The sequence below is a fragment of the Coptis chinensis genome, chromosome 7 (genome assembly GCF_015680905.1).
Source record: "Coptis chinensis isolate HL-2020 chromosome 7, ASM1568090v1, whole genome shotgun sequence".
Classification (NCBI taxonomy): Eukaryota; Viridiplantae; Streptophyta; class Magnoliopsida; order Ranunculales; family Ranunculaceae; genus Coptis; species Coptis chinensis.
Window position 1 is genome coordinate 90,401,716 of NC_141462.1, and position 21,048 is coordinate 90,422,763.

Below are 21,048 nucleotides of genomic sequence, written 5' to 3' on the forward strand. Positions count from 1 at the left end.
ATGAAATCTTTCCAAAAGCTTCATATAGAAAAAATCCCTTGACATATCTCCAGACTTGCTATATATAACTTGGGTGTCATATTAGTGGGCAATGTCATTGCTCCAATAGAGGGCATGTCCAAATGCCACACTAGCAGGCAAGTGGGACTGCCACAGTAGCGGGCAAGCAAGCAAGCCCACCTCACTAGTAGGCAATCGATGCCACAGTAGCGGGCAAGCAAGTACGTCTTACTAGTAGGCAAGCAGGACTGCCATGGTAGTGGGCAAACAAGCACGCCTCATTAGTGGGCGGCTCTTATGGTAGTACCCAATGATGATCGTTCGTAGGGGTACAAGTACACTGGTACATACAAGAGGTACTTTTGGTATTAGGTGAAATACCAACAAAACTGGGATGGAAATCAGACGGCGCGGAAAGGGGGAGGGGGAAATCGTGATATTTACAAATGTGGGGGGTTTATAAACTTGTGACAAATGTGGGTTGGACAAATTAACCCAAAAATTCTATTTTGTTAAGTTTAATTTCCACACACTTTATGAATAATTTGAGAGCCAACATTTATATAACAAGTTGGTTGCACTAGTGGTAGGCATGTTAGTGCTCAACTTGACCAGACAAGGTTTGACTCCACACCTAAGCAAAACAAATTTACCTTTAGAAAAGTGTACAATAAGTAGATTCGGTTGATATATCGTCAATATATTATAATAAACTCAACTGTTTGGTGATATATTGACATATCATGATATATCAATAAATATCATTGATATTTATATATAGTTGAATATGTCAATGACTATATCGTTATAATTAAATATCTTTGCTTGATTTATCGATATTTATTGTGAAATATTTCGATATTTTTGTACAATAGATGTAGGTCTTGAGGCATGCTTGAAGATTGGATGTGTCAAAGTGGTGGTTTCAAACATTAGAGCATCTATTAGGAGAAGGATGAGTTTATTAGTCTCTTGCAACATACACCATGGGTTCAGAGAATCTAATAAGGCAGGAGACTTGTTGGGTTTAGAGAATCTAATAAGGCAGGAGGCTTGTTACCTAAATTATCGACTGTAAATGATAATATTGCAATGTATTTTATTCCTCCACTGAATAAATGCTTGCAAAGCATAGTGGAAGAAGTTGCATCTGGTTGTATTTATGACAGGGTTCATTAATATATATATATATATATATATATATATATATATATATCTCTATTAGTAAAATACACCATAATTAACCCTACTTTTAAATTAGATTCAACCTTTTTTTCTACCACCTAATACCCCTAATTAAATACAAAAAATATTATTGATGTCTTTAAAAATGACTATTTCGTCATTTAATTTTGTATTTCTATTTATACCCTTCAATTACAACACACAGACAAAGGTGTTTTATGTAAATTCAGGGCAAAAACCAAATCCACGCCTCTATATTGACATGTACGCGGTTTTTGCCATTTAACTACCATTAATACCCACTTCAATTACCATTAATACCCACTTAACTACCATTAATACTGAGTTCTTTCAACTTCCCATCTTTTCTTCATGAACTCTTTCCAGTACTGGTTTTTTATTTATGCTTCCAATTCCGGTTAGAGAACATACTTTTGAGAACATAAAGTTTTTCCTTATCTTTGCTTTGTAGATTCCACCGGAAATACCAAATGCCTACAACGCGACGAATGTCAAGGTTTGCAGTTATCGTCACTTTATGGTGAATTATGTCCTTTTATGGTGAATTATATCCTAAAGGAACATTTCCCATTAGGAGAATAACAGAAGAAGATATATTAAGAGCAAGTTGTAACCATGAGGTTAGACGCGATTCATCCATCAAGATATAAGAGCAAGATATATTAAGAGCAAGATATATTTCGAAGCAAAGTAGGCAAGGCCCGTTAGACGCGATTCATCCAGCAGTGCCCATGAGGTTAGTACATAATCTTTCAGTAATGTTTTTCCAGGAAATTCAACTAAGCGCAATCACCAAATTAAAGTGTACGTACCACTCCAATTAAATGCCTTTTTTCTTAATGGCTGGAATGCTTTTGCTCATCGATTTTTATTAACTTCCCACCCACAATGAGAGTGTATGTATCTTTTAAAAAACGTTTATAGAGTAATCCATTGAATGCAAATGTTCTGACTGAGAAATTAATTTGACAAGTTCCACTATCATATAATGAAATATAAGAAATTAGGCATTGAGGCTTTAGAAAACAAGATAACAGACACAAACATTGTGGAAAAGAAAGTATGGTTATTGCTTATTGAACACAATTTGAAAATCATGTATGTTTCGCTTTACAAGTTACATAATTTGAAATCGGGTATGTTTCTTTTTTTCCCCCAAATCTCTCTGTCTAACAAATTTCAAAGTCAATTTCTATTTTATTATTTCTGGTGGTTTATACCTTCCATCGGATTTGGTCCTATTGCAGGTATCCATCGGCTTTGGTCCTGTTGGAGGTACAGGACTATCGAGAGGCTTAATCTGGCTCAGAGATATTTGTTCTTGGTTAAATTTGCCCACCCTCAACTAGGTGAGAGATGCTGCTTTCTATTTGTACATGCACTTAGGATAGGAAAGTGTTATTGAAAATGTGCAGTATGTATGTATTAATGCTTTCTATAATGAGTAGAGCAAATGTGCAGTATGTATGGATTGACCCTTTTCTTTTTTTTCGTTTGCATTGTCCTTTAAGTTTTTATGATGCATATACGATTGATAATGTTTAGATATTGCAAGAGGTAAATCAAATGAATTTTAGGTTATAAACCCACAATTAACAAAACTTGATTAAGGGCCATCAGAAGAGTTAATTTGAGTGCTAGCACAAATATCCTTCAAATATCTGAAATGCCCAAGGTTTTCTAAGCAATGAACAACATTAGTGTGACTCATTTACTCGAGTGCACTCTGGGTGACCAGCATTTGCTGCACTCTCGCTGTCTGAGTGTTTCCCACTGTTTCTGTCCCTTAAGGCCTCAACAAGTTGGGCTTCCTGGTAAAAGCAGATTATGAATCGTGAACTTACATTTGTACAACATTTGCTTATATGTTGGAGAGGATTCTGGCCCACAATTAGCACACTTGAAAGTTGAAACCAATGTAAAAGTAGGAGACTCAACAGGTGAGTTGATTTTTTGTTTCGGTAAAGAACATGTGAGTTGATCACTTTGTGTGAAACTGTAAATCCGAATAATTCCAGTGCTATGGGCAAAAAGGAAGGCAGAGGAAAGGTAAAACAAAACTTATATTTTCCCCTTTTTCAATAATTTGATTGTACTAAAATCATATGCAGTTGACCATCAAGCAAATATTTGATAGATTTGACCGATTGATTTGATTCAGTACCTAGAATAATAACATTAAGTACTAGGATACATGGTATTCTTTGTAGAGCCCTTTACCCTTACGATATAAGGAGTTATTTTCCTATCAGATCATGTTTGTGCAAATTATATCAAGTATATTATGAACTAAATAGATTTGGTCTAACTTGCTACCACAGTTTTTTTAATTACTATTCCAATAGAAAAATAGGCCCAACCCAATTAATTTCCCATACTAAACCTTTTCCAATTTTATCTGACCATTACATTGGGAAAGGTTACCATTCCTTATGCACTCTAGGAGATGACAGAGTACACATATATTTTGTTTTAGTTGTCAAGTTCTACTAGACAAAGCTACACGTCTGAAAAAATTGTAGCCATTATCAAGGTATGACATAATTTGATTCTTATATGATTATTATTTTTTTCTTTGTTCGTTTAGTTTAGTTTTTTATTCAAACTAAATACTTCTAATTTTTAACATGCTTGCATAAAACTTCAGAACATCTAATTTCCGGGTATCGTTTCTTCATTTTCTCTCATTGTACAGTCTGATTGCTTTTCATTTCTGTCCAGATACTACTGCAAGATAAATATTTTTTTTTTTTTTGTGCGAGTTTACCCAAATATATAAAATGTAAAACGTAAATATTGGCTCATTTCCATGGAACTCCACATAATATTGGCTCATTTCCATAGAACTCCACATAATATACTCATTTCCATGGCTTTCAAGGAGGCATTTACTACATAAGAATTCATTTCTTTCCCATTTTCAATTAATAACTTTTGGAATTTAGGACGAGAGGCAGAGGAAGTAGAACCAATACTGGCTGCGCTACCAAAACTTGAACAGTAAGATCCTAAATCCCAATAGCCTTCTCACCTTTGTGATTGGACATCATTTGATCTACTTAATCTCTAATTGTCAACCAAAGAAGTCTTAAGTATATGCACTAATAACTGATTCCGTACGATCTCATGTACATATATTGTTCATCAGTAGGTGTATATCTCAAATCTGATCTGTTGCCTCATGTTGAGGTGAGTTGTGATCATGCACTGCTCAGTTCTGTTTAGCTATAATTTGATATTCACCTTTGCAAAATTTGTGGAGTTCTATGGTAAGCTACGTGTTTACGTTCAATTTATGCTTTAGTCCTATTTAAGTGCGTGCTTTTGTCCATGCTGATTCTTTTTGATGTCTGGTACTATATTTTGTCTAATTTATATAATTGGACACAACTGTATATTTGTACACAGGGGAAGTCATGAGTAAGCTTTCATTGGCTGACCATGCTACAATTGCAAATATGTCTCCTGAGTATGGAGCAACTATGGGATTTTTCCCTGTTGATCATGTTACTCTCCAATACTTGAAGTTGGCTAGAATAAGTGATGATACTGTGAGTCCTTTATTACTGCTAGATGATTTGTATTATGATTTTATCCCATATTGACCAACTTTTTTTTTCATTCAAAATTTAGGTCTCTATGATAGAGGCCTATCTACAGGCGAATAAAATGTTTGTGGATTACAACGAGGTACACTTATTTTATACTGCTTGGTCTTCTTACAATTTTTTTTTTTTTTTTTGTTTTCCTAGCATGATCATGGATGAAGGTTCTTAACGTATGGTTTCTAACATGTACATAGCCTCAGATTGAGAGAGTGTACTCCTCTTATCTAGAATTGAATCTTGTGCTACAGCCATGGGTATCAGGTCCTAAGAGGTAAAAAAAAATTGTTTATAGTTGCATTGTTTTTAGTAACCACTTTTGGTTAGTTCATAAGCAATCTCTTCTCTTGGCCCTTATGACTCTTGGCAGTCCCCATGACCGAGTTGTGTTAAGTGAAATGAAAACCGACTGGCATGCTTGCTTGGACAGCAAAGTTGGGTTCAATGAAACTTACCTTGCGGGACAACATTTTCCACCTTCTTGAATGAGATCCAACCTTTAGGAGCGAAGATAACTGTCAAAGAAGTGAAGGTCAGTCGAAAGTGTTATTTATATTGATAAATATGAAAACATGGTTAAATCTAGCAAGGGGACGTCATCAACAATCCATATATTTAGCATCAATTGGGGACTTACTAAATGGAAAATGCACTGCTTTAGTTGACTTAAAGTTATATATCTATTATTATTTATGATGTTATTATGTAATGATCATATCCTTTTTTTTTGTTGACTTGTGCAATATGCAGGTCTAATTCCACTGATGTTGAAGATCTTGAGAAGAGGTTGGCTTCACTTCGTCGCATCTGAATCATCCAGGATATCGAGTGCAAGATGCTACAGATACATATTATGCTTATGTAAGATAAGTACGAAATGAAGTCAGTGCATGAAGATGTGATAACCATTAATATACTTTCATTAGATACATGTGTTCTTTTTCTCTGTAAAATTTCTACTATACTGGTGGGTGCATCTCTACTAGCTCAAATCAATCTATGTTCGATTTCAGACTGTGCAGAAGCCATTCCTTATTTAAATGTAGTTTTTCTTCAAAGTTTGTTTTCTGAGTTTTGGAGAGAACCCCATTTGGAGTTGTGGAGATCAGAGACTTATTCTTTCTGTTATGCCCCATGAGAAAAAAAATTCTGCCAGAAGCTTGTAAAGAAACCCAACTCCATGCACTCAATCCACAGTCATGGCTTCAAGTTGAGAGAGGAAAGCTTACTAAATCCCCTCTATTTTCCCCTTCTTCGATGTAAGTACTTTTTTTATTATTTAGCTTGGTTTCCTTTTCATGATATTGAGTTCATTTGTATGTTCTTAGAGAATCTCTCATCAAGGTCCCCGAACCGCCTATTCTCCCATTTTATAATCCTGTCGATTATGTAGAAGTTCTAGCTCAAATTCATGAAGAACTTGAGTCTTACCCTCGTCACAAGAGGTCGAACCTTTACTTGCTACAGTTCCAAGTCTTTAGAGGGCTTGAAGAAGTCAAACTGTTACGGAGGAGTCTCCTTCTAGCTTGGAAGAAAGCAAGCACAATTCATGAGAAAATTGTTTTTGGGGCGTGGTTAAAGTACGAGAAGCTAGGTGAGGAGCTAATATCTGAGTTGCTTGCTTCTTGTGGTAAATGTGCTCAGGAGTTTGGGCCAATAGGCATTGCCTCATAGCTTCCCACTGGTATGGATTTTAATTCCCCTGAAATATATGGGATAAATGAGAAGCGAGTGTGTCGAACTATCTTCTTTCAAATTGAAGATGAGAGAATAACCTGTGACCGACAGAAGATTGTCGCCCTGTCAGCTGCATTTAATTCATTGCTTAATGGGGATTTTACTGAATCACTTCAAGAAGACAGATATTTCCAGAAATGGCATTTCTCCATCGGGTATGAGGGCAATCAGGGATTTTAGTGAAACTGAGAGTCTAAATGAAATTTGTCCTGATCTTTTTTTGGAATTATTGATATTTTCCAATAAATTTTGCTGTTAAAGGCTCAAAGATGCCTGTGACAGGACACTTTCATCTTTTGTTACTTCAAGAGAAGAAGCAGTGGACCTTATAGAATTGACGCTGCTATAGAATTGCGTAGGTTCTTGGGGCTTCCCTCCATACACACAAATGCTTATCGTCTCGTGAATAGTGAAGGAGACAGGTGAACTTCCTTATTTGATTTCCTGAGATTCCTTACTTATTGGTTATGTCTGCCACTGTCATTTAACAGAAGCTTGTATCATTTGGAAACCACATGTGGAAACTTCAGCTTCGTATGAACTTTACATCTGTATTATTTGTGTTACGCGGGAACACCCCTGATTCAATAACATAGTTTCTGCCACCCAGTTCCTGTAGACTCCAATTGAAAGCATAGATCAGTACCAGTACTTAGTAAGTAGTAACTCGGCTGAAAAATCATAACCCGTACTGATATATAGTGCTAAACTTGTGTGTGTGGATGTGAAGGGGCAGGGGGTATGGTAGTTCCTAACTTTTCCAAGTGTAGAAAAAAAAAACGCTCAGCTAATGGCTAGAAATCAGAATTTAAACATTATTTTTCGCATGTGGGATTGCGGGTTCTGTAAATCAATTTGGTCATAACGGTCTGTTACTGATTCACTGGCTGATCCCAGTTGACTAAATGATGCTCTTTTTTCAATTCTACTATCTAATTGGAAGGAGAAATAGTGTTTTCCTCAATGTGAATTTTATGTTCAGTTTCTGCTATTGAATCGACAAGCTCAGCTCTGTGATTTCCTCCTTTAACCCTCTTGGATGGATGTATCAGGAGAGAGCACTATACTGTGAAGGCAAGAAGAAGTGTGATAATCTTGACAAGGCAACAAAATTGGATCCAATATTTAACTACCTGTACATGTATCGGGCTGCATGCCTAATGAGGAAGCAAAGTGTTGAAGCTGCTCTGGCAGAAATAAACCGTGTTCTTGGTTTCAAGCTTGCATTGGAATGCTTGGAACTCCGGTTTTGTTTCTATCTGGCACTAGAGGACTACCGAGCTCCCTTATGCGATGTTCAGGCAATTCTTACATTGTCTCCCAAGTATAGGATGTTTGAAGGACGGGTGGCTGCTACCCAACTATGTACACTTATGCATGAATACCAAGTTGTATGTAGGCTATCATTTATGCATATGTCATTATCGTTATAAAATGTTTTTTGTTTTGAATATTATTAGGCTATTAATTATGCTTATATGTCTATTATTTAAAATTCTATTCTTTCAAATTATAGTCACCATGGACCAACAGAGAACTGTGAAAATGCATCGACCAAGGTGCGCGGAATAATTGCGCATCTAATGGTTGACGTATCTTAGGCGTGTTGATTCTTTGACTGCATTTTGTTTCCTACTATAAACAACTACTTCAAAATAAAATTACTAGAAATTCCGACATACGTCACACATTTGAAAATACTTGGGTATGTATACCAAAATGAATGTCACAAAGAACCACAAACAACATAATAAGCATCTCATAACAAAAGCGTGCGCATTTAAGTATGGGGCAGATCTACTTAAAAAAATAGTCGTTTTATACTATCATCTTCCTACCATGTTTCATATAGGAAACCAATAAATGTTTTATAGTTTTGAGCCACGCTTATTATATAAGCGTTCGTCACATTAAAGGATCACCTTTTATAGCAATAAGAACGGCTTTTAATGAAGTATATAAAGCTATTAATCCAACGATTGAAAATAGTATATAAAGCATAATAAAAGTGTGGAATGTTGAATATAAACAACATTTCATTCGTGGTACAAGTTACTTAAACAACATTTCATTACTTGCAGGTTGCTAGAGAGTACAAGTTACTTGGCTGAATGATGAGTGATCCTTCAGGGTATTTAGAGTGCAATGGAGCAAGGATCTCTTAAAATATGGATTGAATCTGAATCCACTCCAACTGTACAAACTTTGGGCATTGAGGTGCAAAAGGACAGGAACTATGAAAATTTCGCAGAAGACACTATGGTTAAATATAGAACAGCTTAACTCTCCTCTTGATAACTATGTTCACATTCTCTTCAATAAGTTTTGTGTATCGTTCATGTGCAGAGCACGTGCATTTTGCTAGTATATATAGGTTGGGGTCTCCTTAACGGCTTAACCCTATAATTTCAAAAAAAACAAAAAAAACAAACAAACGAACAATATTCTCAAATCAAATTCCTTTAATTCCTTCGCATAAGCTTCTATACATGAATCCCTAATAAAAGTAAAATAGGAAGGATATAATATTGTGGAGAAGATTATATTGGAGAAAGTAATTTTGGAATATAGCTTAAATTCCTTTAAATTGACTTGTAAAACTTTCAATTCATCCTCAATTAATAAGCCACAAAACCAAATTGTAGAACGCAAGGAAATAAATCAAATGATACTTGTAAATCAAGGAACACTGCGGACTACGCGATGTGATTTGCAAACTTAGAATGAGGAGAAATCACACTGCATTCTTGGTTGAGAGATCAAAGAAGCCATTTTTTATTTTTATTTTTATTTTTTTTTTAAATCAAGTGAAAATTTTATTGATAACAAGTTTTATAAATAATTAGGACACGCGTGCAACAAGCTATACTGCAAGTCTTTTCTGAATAGCAAATTCTATTATTCTAAAAACAAACTCATTAGAACCAGCTGTCATTATGTTATTGTCCCATGACTAGTTTTCTGAAGTCTCTTCAGAAGCTAACCAGACTGTTGTGCCATAAAACTGAACGGAATAAAACAATGATGGTTAGGCCTACAAATTTCCTCGTGCTTCTCTATCTTCTTTGTCGCTACTTTATTAGTTGTTTCTCCCACATCAAAGTCTCAATTTTCAAACCCTACCAACAGAGAGACTCCAGTCACATCAACACATCTATGTTTTCCCTCAAGACCAATTGTAAATCTAGACATCTGCAGGCCCGAAGTGTCGATCTGCCTTCAATAGGGAAAGAAAAGGCGAAAGAGTTCGGAGAAGAAAAACCGTTTTTTGGGTTTTGATGTCAACTGGATTTCCTCTTTTACTCATGCTGAACAATTAAAATGACGAGTGTACTTGGATTTCGACTAGAATTTACACAAAAGTCATGTCTGAATGCGTATAACTTAATGGTATAATGAGGAAATAGTCCATCTTATAAGAGACCAGATTAATTATGGAGGATAGAATAATAGAGATGTATGTCAAAATTGGATAAAATGCCACTCAAACATAAGTCTAAAAATAGACAAAATTAATCTAAAATGCTACATCAAATCATTAAACAATATATGAAACTTTAACAAAAATAAAGAAGATAAACAAAACTCTCAAATTTAGTTAAGATTTTCAATTAAAATACATAGCCATTTGAATCTCCTTCTCTTTAAACCCACATTTCTCATAAAACACCTTATTGTCACCACTACAATCAAGAATCACTTTATAACACCCCATCAATTTCGCATGATTCGTCAAAAACTCAATTACCTTTTGTCCTAATTTCATCCCACGGACATTTGAATCCACAACAACATCTTCAATATGCCCCACTTTCCCACAATTTCTCACGAACTTCTTTTCTAAGAAAACACTTCCCGTTGCAACAATTTTCTTTGATTCAGTATCTTCAATCACGCAAATCACGTGATCATCACCATATGAGCTTATATCTTGAAACCTTGCATTAAATTCTTCTTCGGATATTGGATTGCAAACTGTCAATTGTTGGAGAAGTTCTATGAAACCTCTTGATTTGTCTGAAATCTCTAGTTTTCGAACTAGAAATCGGTTTTCTTCTTCTATGGACATCTCGACTGAATTCATAAGACTTAACATGAGAAAAAATGAAACTTAAGAATATAATCAGATTTGAAGACCAGCAGAAAGTAATGCAAGAAAAAGACCAAAACACCAACGGAAATAGGAACACATACATATGTTCATTTGATATATGCAACAAGCATTCAACTTAAAGGGTAATCTAAAAAAAATCTAACCAAAGTCCAAGAACTAATAAAGAACGAAACAAACAAATAAACATAATAAATGTAGAAGATTGGAGATCTTATCGAAGATTGACAACACAAAGATCTTAAACGAAAGAGAAGGTTGAAGAATTTTTCTTATCTACTCGAACAACGTTAAAAACACGTGTATAGAGAAAGAGAAGAAGCCGAGTGGGGAATTGATTCTACAAAAGTTTTTTTTTTATAAAGATTCTACAAAAGTTGTATGTCTGCAATTGATTCTACCCCTATTAAAACCAACCTATTTTAAAAGCCTAATAAGAATTTAGAACACATCTTTTGGCATATATATGCTCCATACATAATTTGCCAATCCACTTGACTCAGCTCTATTCTTTTAGAATTAGGAGTTGGGATATAAAAAGTTAGTCAAAATACAAAACATAAGCTACTCCAAAAATAAAAGAAAACGAGCCTTTGAATATATTATTCCAACCAGTTTTGGTGAACCCAAAGTCTACTTAACCACCGCATCCGAAAAGATCACATCAAGGGCGTCATTCCAATTTGCACGTACTTTTCCAGAAGTGGTACCTTTACTCATTTATATATAGTGACAGTAACTAATGATTAACTCACAAGTAACCCTTATATATCGTGACTGCAACAAAAGTATCTCAATTAAAAAAAAAAAAAAAAAGTTGGTATGAAACCTTAACAGGAACATGCTATATCAGATTACAAGTAAAGATGATAGTTTTGAAGCCATTTGTACGTTAAAGTGGGCATGAAGTGTATCTAGTAAACAAGTGTACTATAAAGTTAAAAAAAAAAGGTAGCAAGAAAAGGCATTGTACATTATATTACAACAAGTCAATTCCTTAAAACTTACACAATAACCTATGTACTAAAAATGAAAAGGAAAGAAACACTTGCATATAACTCTGTGGCCATTGTCGTGAAGCGAAAGGAGTTGTTTCATTTTCATCTTCTATTCCTGACTCTTCATCACCACCATTACTACTTACTACTAGAACTATAATACTTATTATCGAAAAAAAAGAAGAGAACTACTACTACTTATAATTACTTCTTGGGATAGAAATCACTAGGAACATGTGCTGGTATCTCTAATATTCATTCCAGTCATGTGTTGCTATCCCGAATCCTTAATCAGTAGTGTGCTCTACGTCTAGTAAATTCTAGTTTGGAAGTATAATCTGATCGAATAACTGTCAGGTGTGTTTCAATTCCACAAGAATATATGAAAAAACTTAACATAACACAACACCATCAAACCACACTTGTAGCTGTATGTATGATCTAGGATTGATCAATGGTAGAATCATCTGCTCATTTCCTCTAGGATGTGATTCAGATGGACCACTGCCCATAAGTGATCCATACGCTGTTAAGTGCAGCGAGCATGCCCACTTAACTTTTTATTATTTTAAGGATGATCCTTTCTTTACAAGAAGCAGCCTTTTGTCTGAGCAACTCTGAGTAGATTGTTCAACCTTAACTCCAAACAAACAATGGCTAGTTTGACATCACAACATCTTCAACTAAAACCAGAAAACTAACTACCCCAACAACTAATTACACTCTTAACTCAGCAATAACATTTGTGCAGCTAAAAACTCGAATGTTACTTCGTAAACCCGGTTCAAAACCACCCTCTCCAAGCTTATTCGCCAATAGAAAAATCAGCTGTAGCAGCCGATACACTAGCAAACAAAAGAAAAACCCCATGAACGATATCAAAACATGGTAATACTAGAACCCATCGAATTTCAAACAAAAAAAATCGATTTATTAAGGAAAAAACGGCTTTTGGGAAAATAAACACGGTTTGGTCCGAAAAACACGTTTTATAAAAACTAGTCACTCGCTCATCTGCGCCAAAGGCAAACTGACGGCCCAGTATTTTTTAATCTCAAAGTCTCGATCTCTCATCTCAAGCTCACCTCGAGGTAAGAAATATGATCCTAAAAACTCGATTTTTTTTGTTTGAAATTCAATGGGTTCTACACACTCAAAGTGATAAAATAAGCATTTGATTTGAATTCATGTGGCCGTTTGAACTTCTGAAGACTTCGAACACTTCAAAAAATAAACACCACTTCAAAACCCAACAACAAATCTAACACTTGTATTCAAAACACACCACTTCATTCTCACCACCTCAAAACACCAAAAACAACAAAACAGAGAGTGACAGAGAGAGAGATGACAGGAATGCTGCTGCTAACAAAGGGCGGTGGATGTAGCGGTACCACTGGAAAACAAGAAACAAAGGGACAGGAGCAGGGAAAAGAAGCAACAGCTGAACAGAACCAACTCTCTAACAGCTGAACATAACCAAAAGAATTCCTAGGTATCAAAATCGCAAAGGAGACAAATAGTATTAGCAAACCATACCCACCCTCAAGCATTGATTAAACTCAACAGAGTTGAGTCGAAACTCTAAGTCATGTGTTGCTATCCAGAATCCTTAATCAGTAGTGTGCTGTAAGTAGTGTACTCTAAGTGGCCGATACGCCGTTAAGCTAGTGCAGCGAGCATGCCCAATTAACCTTTTATTATTTCATGGATGCTCCTTTCTTTACAAGAAGCCTTTTGTCTGAGGCTCTAGCAACTCTGAGTAGATTGTTCAACCTTAACTCCAAAAAGAAAAAAATGGCAGCTGCAGCAACAACACCACTTAACATCACAACATCAGGTGCAACTACAAATTGTTCCTACTTATTAGCAGTTACTTCAAAACTAGTAACAACCATCAAAACTGCGTCTTCATGCTGAAAGTGACAATCAAAATGACATCGAACAGTTTCCAAGCAAAAGTAAACGCCTTCTCAAATCCTTGCTTAGTCGACGCAAGTCACAGAAGGATGAGGCAGTGTATACTTTCTTAGATGAATACTAGAGTAAGAAATTATACATAAACACACAATAGAATCAATCTAATATAGATCCATAGATGCAAATCATGTATAATGAATTCAAACAAAAAAAAAATCGCGTTTTTAGGATCTTCTTACCTTTAGAAATCAAGTGAGAGATGCTGGTCGAGTGAGAGATCGAAAAAAAACGAGTTTTATTTGGAGAAAATAACCGGGCCGTCAGTTTGCCTTATAACCCAAAAAAACAAATACCCCCTAAGGTTTTTATAACAGATTTCTAGATGTAAACTACAGGAGAACCTTTTTCTCATTTGGTGTCGCACGAGATCTGCAACAGCTGAAAGATATCAACATCTTGGATTGCGACAATTTAAAGGAAATAATTGCAGCAGAAGAAGAAAATGTGAATGAAGTCGTGGACCATTGCATTCTGCTTCCTCAGCTACAAACTCTCCAACTTGGAGGCTTACGCAGGCTAACAAGCGTGTACCAAGGAGACTTACCTATCAGTTGTCCTTTGCGTTCTATTGAAGTTATTGGATGTCCAAGTTTGAAAAAGCTTCCTCTTGTAGCCCAAAGCTGCTTCCCATCTTATTGAGATCTGGGGAGAAACTCAATGGTTTGGAGGACTGATATGGGAAGATGAAGGCCTCAAGTCTTGCTTCCAGCCTTTCTTTGTTGCGTAAGCAAAAAATTATTTTACATTACTCACCATTTTAAAGTTAAGTCAACAAAGAAGAGAGAAACGAAACAAAGAATGAGCTCAATCCCCATTTTAATTTTTCAGTCTAATGGCGAAAATTTTACCTCGGTTGAAACGCTAGCTCTGAATTGAATCTTTCAGACCGTAAAAAATAATCAATGGTAATTTCTTGTTCTTGTTCATATCTCTTTCTCAGATCAATTGTTGATTCTAATTTGAAAAAAAAAAAATCTTATTTTTGTTTAGTGTTTGGAGAATTTTGGCTTTTCAACGTATTCTTATAGGAACAGAACTACTTACATTGATTTTTAATAATTTTAACGTTATTTGTGCATGGTTAGGTGAATTTTTCAATATATATATCACATTTTCAGATTGAGTTTGTGCATTTTGTAGCAGAAACCATATACTTTGCCATGTAAGTTTTAGGGTTTGTATTAAGATAAAGTAACAATTTAATTGGTTTTGAGTGCTTGTCGAAAGTCATTTTTCATGTCACGATCGGTCTTTCGTTGGCTTTGTGTTACAGATGCAACAAAGTGTTTACATAGCAGTAAAGTTGAACTTCAAATTAGTAGCTAGTATTACCAGCCTAGTATCAGAAGACCAAATGTGGGATAGCCAAGTTGTTGAGACTGAGAACTAGTGTCTGAGCTAGGAAGACTAGTAAAGGGCATCTAATATTAAGCTAGCTTGTTTGGTTAGGTTGTGCTGTTGAAGAGTCTTCAGCTCATTAAATAGGGTAAAGAAGAAGTTGAGCAGCAGAGAAGGGTAGGAGGCTCAGCTCAGAACATTAGCATCTAAAGCTACATTGTAGGACAGCACTTTGCATAGTGTTCCAAGGTGAGATGAGTGCATAAATTTGCTCCTTGGCGCGCCTAGTGTTACCCTTGTACTTAATCTGCATCATTTGGCTTGAAAGGTTCTTTTACCTATGAAGTTTTGTGAATCAGTAGTAAATTAGCAATAAATTGGCTAATACTTAATAATTATCTATGACAATCTATCTCAGTTTACAGTTGCTGCATTGCGAGCCATCAAGAGAAGTTGGAGTGATCCTACCAAGTATTTGACGAACTGGAATAAGGGGGATTCATATACATCTAATTGGACTGCAGTTCTTGATCTGCTTCAATTTCACACACAACGATGGATACCTACATGTCAGAGAACTGTATGTGTTTCCTCTTTACTTTATTCTTATTTTTTTTATTTTTTTGCCCACACAAGTAGAGAATTTTATTGATCAAGGGATGAAAGAATGTTTACACACGCAGGGAGTACTAACAGAAGCATCGAGAAGATTTTGTGCCCTTTAATCCTTTATTGAAGATGGTGTTTCATTAGATGAATCGTGCAAGTCAATGGCAGAGGAAGCACATGGGAAGGAAATATGGAATTGCAGCGGCTCCTCTTGTTACGAGAAGTAATATCTGCGTCACCGAGTAAGCCCCTAATCCATTACCATTAAGCACATTTCAAAGTCATATTTTATATTCGTTTTTCTATCCCAAAAGATCACTTATCCTCTTAAGGTGCTTTGTAACGAAACTTATCTGTTTGTGTACATTATATTGCTATGAAAAAATACTAAATTTTCTATTCTGACATAGATGGATTTCATGAATGCTTTATAATTACTCATTATGGATGACTGGTTTTCCTGTTACTGTTCGGCATAAGATGTAATGCACCTAGTTACATATATGAGTTTATGACTATTTAGTACCACGTATTTTCATTTTTTTTCCTAAATGGTATCTGTACTTTGTTTCTCACCTATTAGTACCACGAACTCTTAATTTGTTTCAATTTAATACCTTCGTCTGTTTTCCGTCCAATTTGTCTAACGGCGCTAAATAACCCAATTAGATTAGAAAATTTAGGGGTAAATAACCCAATTAGCCCAAATTGGGTTATTTGATTGATTGAATCTCAGGCAAAAAAAATTTCGTCCGACTGAGAGAGATAGAATATTACTGGAGCAAAAGATACTCAATTGGTGGGAACTACACTATAAATGGCCATATCCATCGGAGACACAGAAGGTTGCTTCAGCGGAATCAACTGGTTTGGATCATAAACAGATAAATAATATTGTGTTTTTAGCTCATTTTAAGACTTGGGCTTGTTGCAGATCTGAAGGTTAATTGAAAATTGAGTTCAAAATGAGATCTTTAGATCAATTTAAGATTTGGGTATTGATTAGTTGTTTGATTCTTCAATCTGGAGATGGGTTTTATTTACCTGGAAGTTATCCTCATAAACATGAAGTGGGTGATCGGTTATCCGTGAAAGTGAATTCACTTACTTCCATTGATCTGTAAATACCTTATAGTTATTATAATCTTCCTTTCTGTAAACCATTGGAGGGAATTAAGGATAGTGCTGAGAATCTCGGTGAGCTTTTGATGGGTGATAGGATTGAGAATTCGCCGTATAGGTTCAAAATGTACACGAATGAGACTGATCTTTTTGTGTGTCGGTCTGATCCTTCGAATGCGAATGATTTCAAGATTTTGAAGGAAAGGATTGATGAGATGTATCAGGTTAATTTGCTTCTTGAAAACTTACCAGCTATTCGGTATACGAAGAAGCAAGGGTACATTCTTAGGTGGACTGGGTATCCGGTTGGGATTAAGGTTCATGATTAAGGGAATCAAAACTCAAATTAAGAAGCGCTGATGTCATCTTGACATTGGGCTAATTGGGTTATTTATTAGTGTCGTTAGACAAATTGGATGGAAAACAGACGGAGTACTAAATTGAAACAAATTAAGAGGTCGTGGTACTAATAGGTGAGAAACAAAGTACAGGTACCATTTAGGAAAAAAAATGAAAATACGTGGTACTAAATAGTTATAAACTCTTACATATATTTGATCATTTAAGTGTTTTCAATTTTAGAGTTTTACCTTAGTTTCATTTGTGTGAGGTGGATTATTGACGATTTTGGCTTACCATAGGTTCTACTTGAAAGATGCAGTTCTTGAAGGGGGTTTTCCATTCAACAAAGCCCATGGAATGCATGCATTTGAGTACCCAGGGATTGACCCAAATTTAATCAAGTGTTTACCAGAGCAATGTTCAACCTCACCATAGTAGTAGTAAAAAAGATACGGTGAAGTATATAGAGGATTCGAAGATCGATCTGAAAGAAGTTGTCGATGTTGGTGGTGGTCTTGGAACCACACTTAGCATAATCACTTCAAAATATCCTTCCTTAAGGTATTAACTTCGACTTGCCGCACGTTGTTGAACATGCACCATCATATATTCATATCCACGTATAATTTTAGTCTACAATAAAATGTTTTTGGACCACTGTACCTTGATAGAATGGGTTGATTGCATATTTGCATGTGTAGAACACTCGGGGGAAGTATGTTTGACAATGTTCCCAGTGGTGAAACCATTTTCTTGAAGGCAAATTGAAATATATGATATCAGTCCGGTTCTTAAGCGGACATGAGAGAGAAATGAGCCAAATCAGCTTTGTGGAGTAATTTTTATAGTTAGTAGGTCCGCAGGTATGAAAAAGAGAAAAGAAAATAAATTGAAAGAATAAAAAACGAGATTCACAAGTTCTTCTCCAAACCATGGCCCAAAAAATCACCCATCTAAAATCATATCCCAAAAAAATTAGTGGATATATCTCGATAAATTGGTAAACCGATATCGATATTTCGACATATATCCATCGAATATTGAACCCCTTTTTTTTCCGGATATATCGAATTTCCGATATGAAAGTTTATATCGCCCGAGCGATATAATCGATATTATTTCGAGATAATTGATATTACAAGTTAACTTTTTTAACCAATTGTTAATAACTTAATATTGAAATTTCGAAATATCCGATATATCTAAAAGATATATAAAGCGTAGATATCAATTAAGATATTAAATTGAGATATTCGATATTTTAGAAACTTTAGGGTAAACTTAATAAAAACGTTTTTTAGATATTTAGATATATGTTCGGTTTTAATAGAATTTTTATATTAAAATATATGTAATAAATGTTTTGGGCCTTGCTCCAAACAACAGGGAGGGCTTCCTTAGTTAGGTCTTCCCCAAGTCCCCAACGGTTTCACCCATCTAAAAAAAGCTTTTCCAAAAAAAATCGTGTTATTATTTTGACACCCTAAAAAAGTGCTATTATTTTGAGAGCTCTCTCTCTCTCTATAAGATCACTACTACGGTCTCAAACTCTCTCTCCGTGCCTCCCTCCCTCTTTTTGGTTTTCTTTTTCTAGTCCAACCACCTTCTCAACGCTTCGCGAATTTAGTAAGACTAGTTAAAGTTTGTTGAATTGTAGTTGCTCCTTTATTTTTATGGAATCGGAAGTTTTGAGAAAGTAATGTTGTTCTAGACTTCTAGTGTAGATTTGTGAGAATTGGTGTGTTGGATATCATGCCCAAGAATTAGTTCATAAAGTTACAGTCAAATGACATTAAAAAACCAATTCATGTTGCCTAACAAACAAAGGTTTAAAGAACTAATTGGGGTTAATATGAAGAATTGAGTGTAGATAAGCATGTGCAATTAGACCCCCAAACTCAATAGAAGGTTTGAGTACTCTGCAGATGTATGTTGTAATAAGTGACATAACATATAAGTATGATAGTTATAGTGTCATATCTATTCGTAAAACTTATATACGACAATATATAAGCCGTGCGACGATTAATATAAGATAAGCCGCGGCGACACTATATAACAAAGAAAGTTTATATACGACAATGTATAAGCTGTCCAACAAGAGTATGAACATTTATTGTTCATAGTCCAACAAGAGTATAAACATTCATTGTTCAAAGTCCAACAAGAGTATGAACATTCACTGTTCATAATTCAATGGTATGAACATTGAATGTTCATAGTCCAACAAGAGTATGAACATTCAGTCCATTTGTGTGAACTAGTTATTCGAATTTCGAAAACTATAAGCTGGTTGCCATGGGACTAACACCACCTGGAGACTTTTCAAATAGCACAGGTTAAAATGTAAAAGTTAAGAACTCAACCGTAGAATCCAAATATAGCTAGAATTAATTCAAAAACTCAAAATCAACCCCAAATTTAATAAAGACAAATTGATAGAATCATAGAAACTACTAGGAAAATGGCATCCAAAAGCAATTTAACCCATCATAACTCTGTTGTCATCTTGTCGAAAATGCATATCGAGCGTGAGATTATGGACTAAGCAGCTAATTATATATATTTCTATAGCCATAGTTAACATCATAGTCGTTTCCATGTGACCAACACCTGACCCATGTTGCTCTCCACCCTCACCAATATTGTTACTATTACGAGTACTAACATCTCACTCTCCTACAACACCATAGCTCCTAGGGCAGGCATAAGAGCCATCAATTCCACTATAACCACCATAGCCACGACTACCAACAACCACGCTGCCACCAACACCTAGAGTGCTCCATTGAGATGCTAATTCATATTCTGTATTAGCATTATATGATGCAGAGCCATAGCCAGGTCGATTGCCATTACCTGCAAAAAGAAAAATAACATATGTGAAATGAGAGAGAGAGAGAGTCTACCTAAGGAAGAATAACTTTCGTCACTTGTACTACAATTTTGAGTTGTGTCATCGTCGTGCAGGAAAGGTTGTTCACTGCAACAAAATTAACATAACAATGAATATTTGAATTTTTTTATCAGGAATATAAAAATGGAATGATAAAAGAGAATTTCTTACGGATTTATAAGTTTTGGACAAGTTCTTTTATCATGTTGTCCAGCCTGACCACATCCACTACGTTTTCTGCCATGATACTTTTGCACCTTCCTGAGTGCCTTCTCCTTTAATCCCTTAAGCCTTTTTCCACATCTTTTTGGCCTCGCATGATTCTGTTCATAAAAACTATTTTCCATATTAGAACCCTTTTTTCCCGGACCTCCTACACTTGTACCACAACCAAACGTTTGACTACTAGTACCACAACCAATCACCAACTTATTAATTTCTACAAGTGCACTCTCCAAAGCATCGGTATATACTTTTGTTGCTTCTTTACTTCTAAGGGCCTTGTTAACTACAAGTGCAGACATTTGAATAAATTCACTCTACTTCATTAGATATGATTTATCATCTGTGATCTCCATTCCACCATTATCTATAACTATCCCTGATTTTGCAGTTTTACACCATCACTTTAAAATATACTGATCCGACAATTTATTAAAGTCATGCATCTTATTCAAATAAGCCAAAATATGTCTACAAGGGACCCCCAAACTCTCAAATTTTTTGCAAGTGCATCTATGCATGAAGCCAAATCTAAACTTTTCTGATAAAGAATTTCCCGAACTCTAAACTTCTCCACCATTTTATTTTGAACTTTATAAAGACGACAGTCGTCATTTTCACCAATAAGCTCAAATTTGTAGTTGAAGCTCATACACAACTCTTCTTGAAATATAAAAAACAACTCAAATGTATAAACTCCAACCATGTGTACCAAGAAATGGTGCAACATTTTCATTTTAGGTTTCTCAATCATATCTTTGTGATTAGCCACCAACTCTTTATTACGTTGGTGCACAAGTCCCCTACCATATTGAATCATAAAATCTACCAATGAATTCTCGTTGTTAACATACCTCTTAAGAATGCGTGGGCGCTTTTTGC

General features: G+C 35.3%; 2 protein-coding genes and 1 long non-coding RNA gene across 15 annotated transcripts; 2 read left to right on the forward strand and 1 right to left on the reverse strand.

The window, feature by feature from the left end:
- Positions 1 to 1,432: 1,432 nt before the first annotated feature.
- On the forward strand, positions 1,433 to 5,832 carry LOC147489882 (aconitate hydratase-like). Of its 5 annotated transcripts, none has more exons than XM_086573002.1 (10): positions 1,433 to 1,702; positions 1,781 to 1,942; positions 2,454 to 2,555; positions 4,152 to 4,206; positions 4,355 to 4,475; positions 4,615 to 4,757; positions 4,840 to 4,896; positions 5,009 to 5,085; positions 5,182 to 5,343; positions 5,562 to 5,832. In XM_086573002.1, exons 5-9 carry the CDS (start codon positions 4,409 to 4,411, stop codon positions 5,294 to 5,296), a joined length of 459 nt encoding a protein of 152 aa, XP_086429128.1. In that variant the 5' UTR covers positions 1,433 to 1,702; positions 1,781 to 1,942; positions 2,454 to 2,555; positions 4,152 to 4,206; positions 4,355 to 4,408; the 3' UTR covers positions 5,297 to 5,343; positions 5,562 to 5,832. The 5 variants fall into 5 exon arrangements, with proteins under 5 accessions (XP_086429128.1, XP_086429130.1, XP_086429129.1 ...); XM_086573004.1 differs by having other exon boundaries at positions 1,792 to 1,942; XM_086573003.1 differs by having other exon boundaries at positions 1,433 to 1,942; positions 4,358 to 4,475.
- Positions 5,833 to 10,119: 4,287 nt separating this feature from the next.
- LOC147489883 (glucosamine 6-phosphate N-acetyltransferase-like) lies at positions 10,120 to 14,474 on the reverse strand. 6 transcript variants are annotated; one of them, XM_086572167.1, is made up of 3 exons: positions 14,182 to 14,474; positions 13,817 to 14,006; positions 10,120 to 10,636 (listed from the first exon to the last, which is right to left on the reverse strand). In XM_086572167.1, the coding sequence occupies exon 3, from the start codon at positions 10,630 to 10,632 to the stop codon at positions 10,156 to 10,158; it is 477 nt and encodes a 158-aa protein (XP_086428293.1). In that variant the 5' UTR covers positions 10,633 to 10,636; positions 13,817 to 14,006; positions 14,182 to 14,474; the 3' UTR covers positions 10,120 to 10,155. The 6 variants fall into 6 exon arrangements, with proteins under 6 accessions (XP_086428293.1, XP_086428294.1, XP_086428297.1 ...); XM_086572168.1 differs by lacking the exon at positions 13,817 to 14,006; XM_086572171.1 differs by lacking the exon at positions 13,817 to 14,006 and having other exon boundaries at positions 10,120 to 10,622; positions 14,182 to 14,448.
- On the forward strand, positions 14,220 to 17,705 carry LOC147489884 (uncharacterized). Of its 4 annotated transcripts, XR_015201848.1 has the most exons (6): positions 14,220 to 14,360; positions 14,466 to 14,542; positions 15,087 to 15,224; positions 15,394 to 15,555; positions 15,659 to 15,826; positions 17,348 to 17,705. It is a non-coding gene; the product is annotated as an uncharacterized LOC147489884 (long non-coding RNA). The 4 variants fall into 4 exon arrangements; XR_015201846.1 differs by lacking the exon at positions 15,087 to 15,224; XR_015201847.1 differs by lacking the exon at positions 14,220 to 14,360 and having other exon boundaries at positions 14,408 to 14,542.
- The last annotated feature ends 3,343 nt before the right edge of the window (positions 17,706 to 21,048 follow it).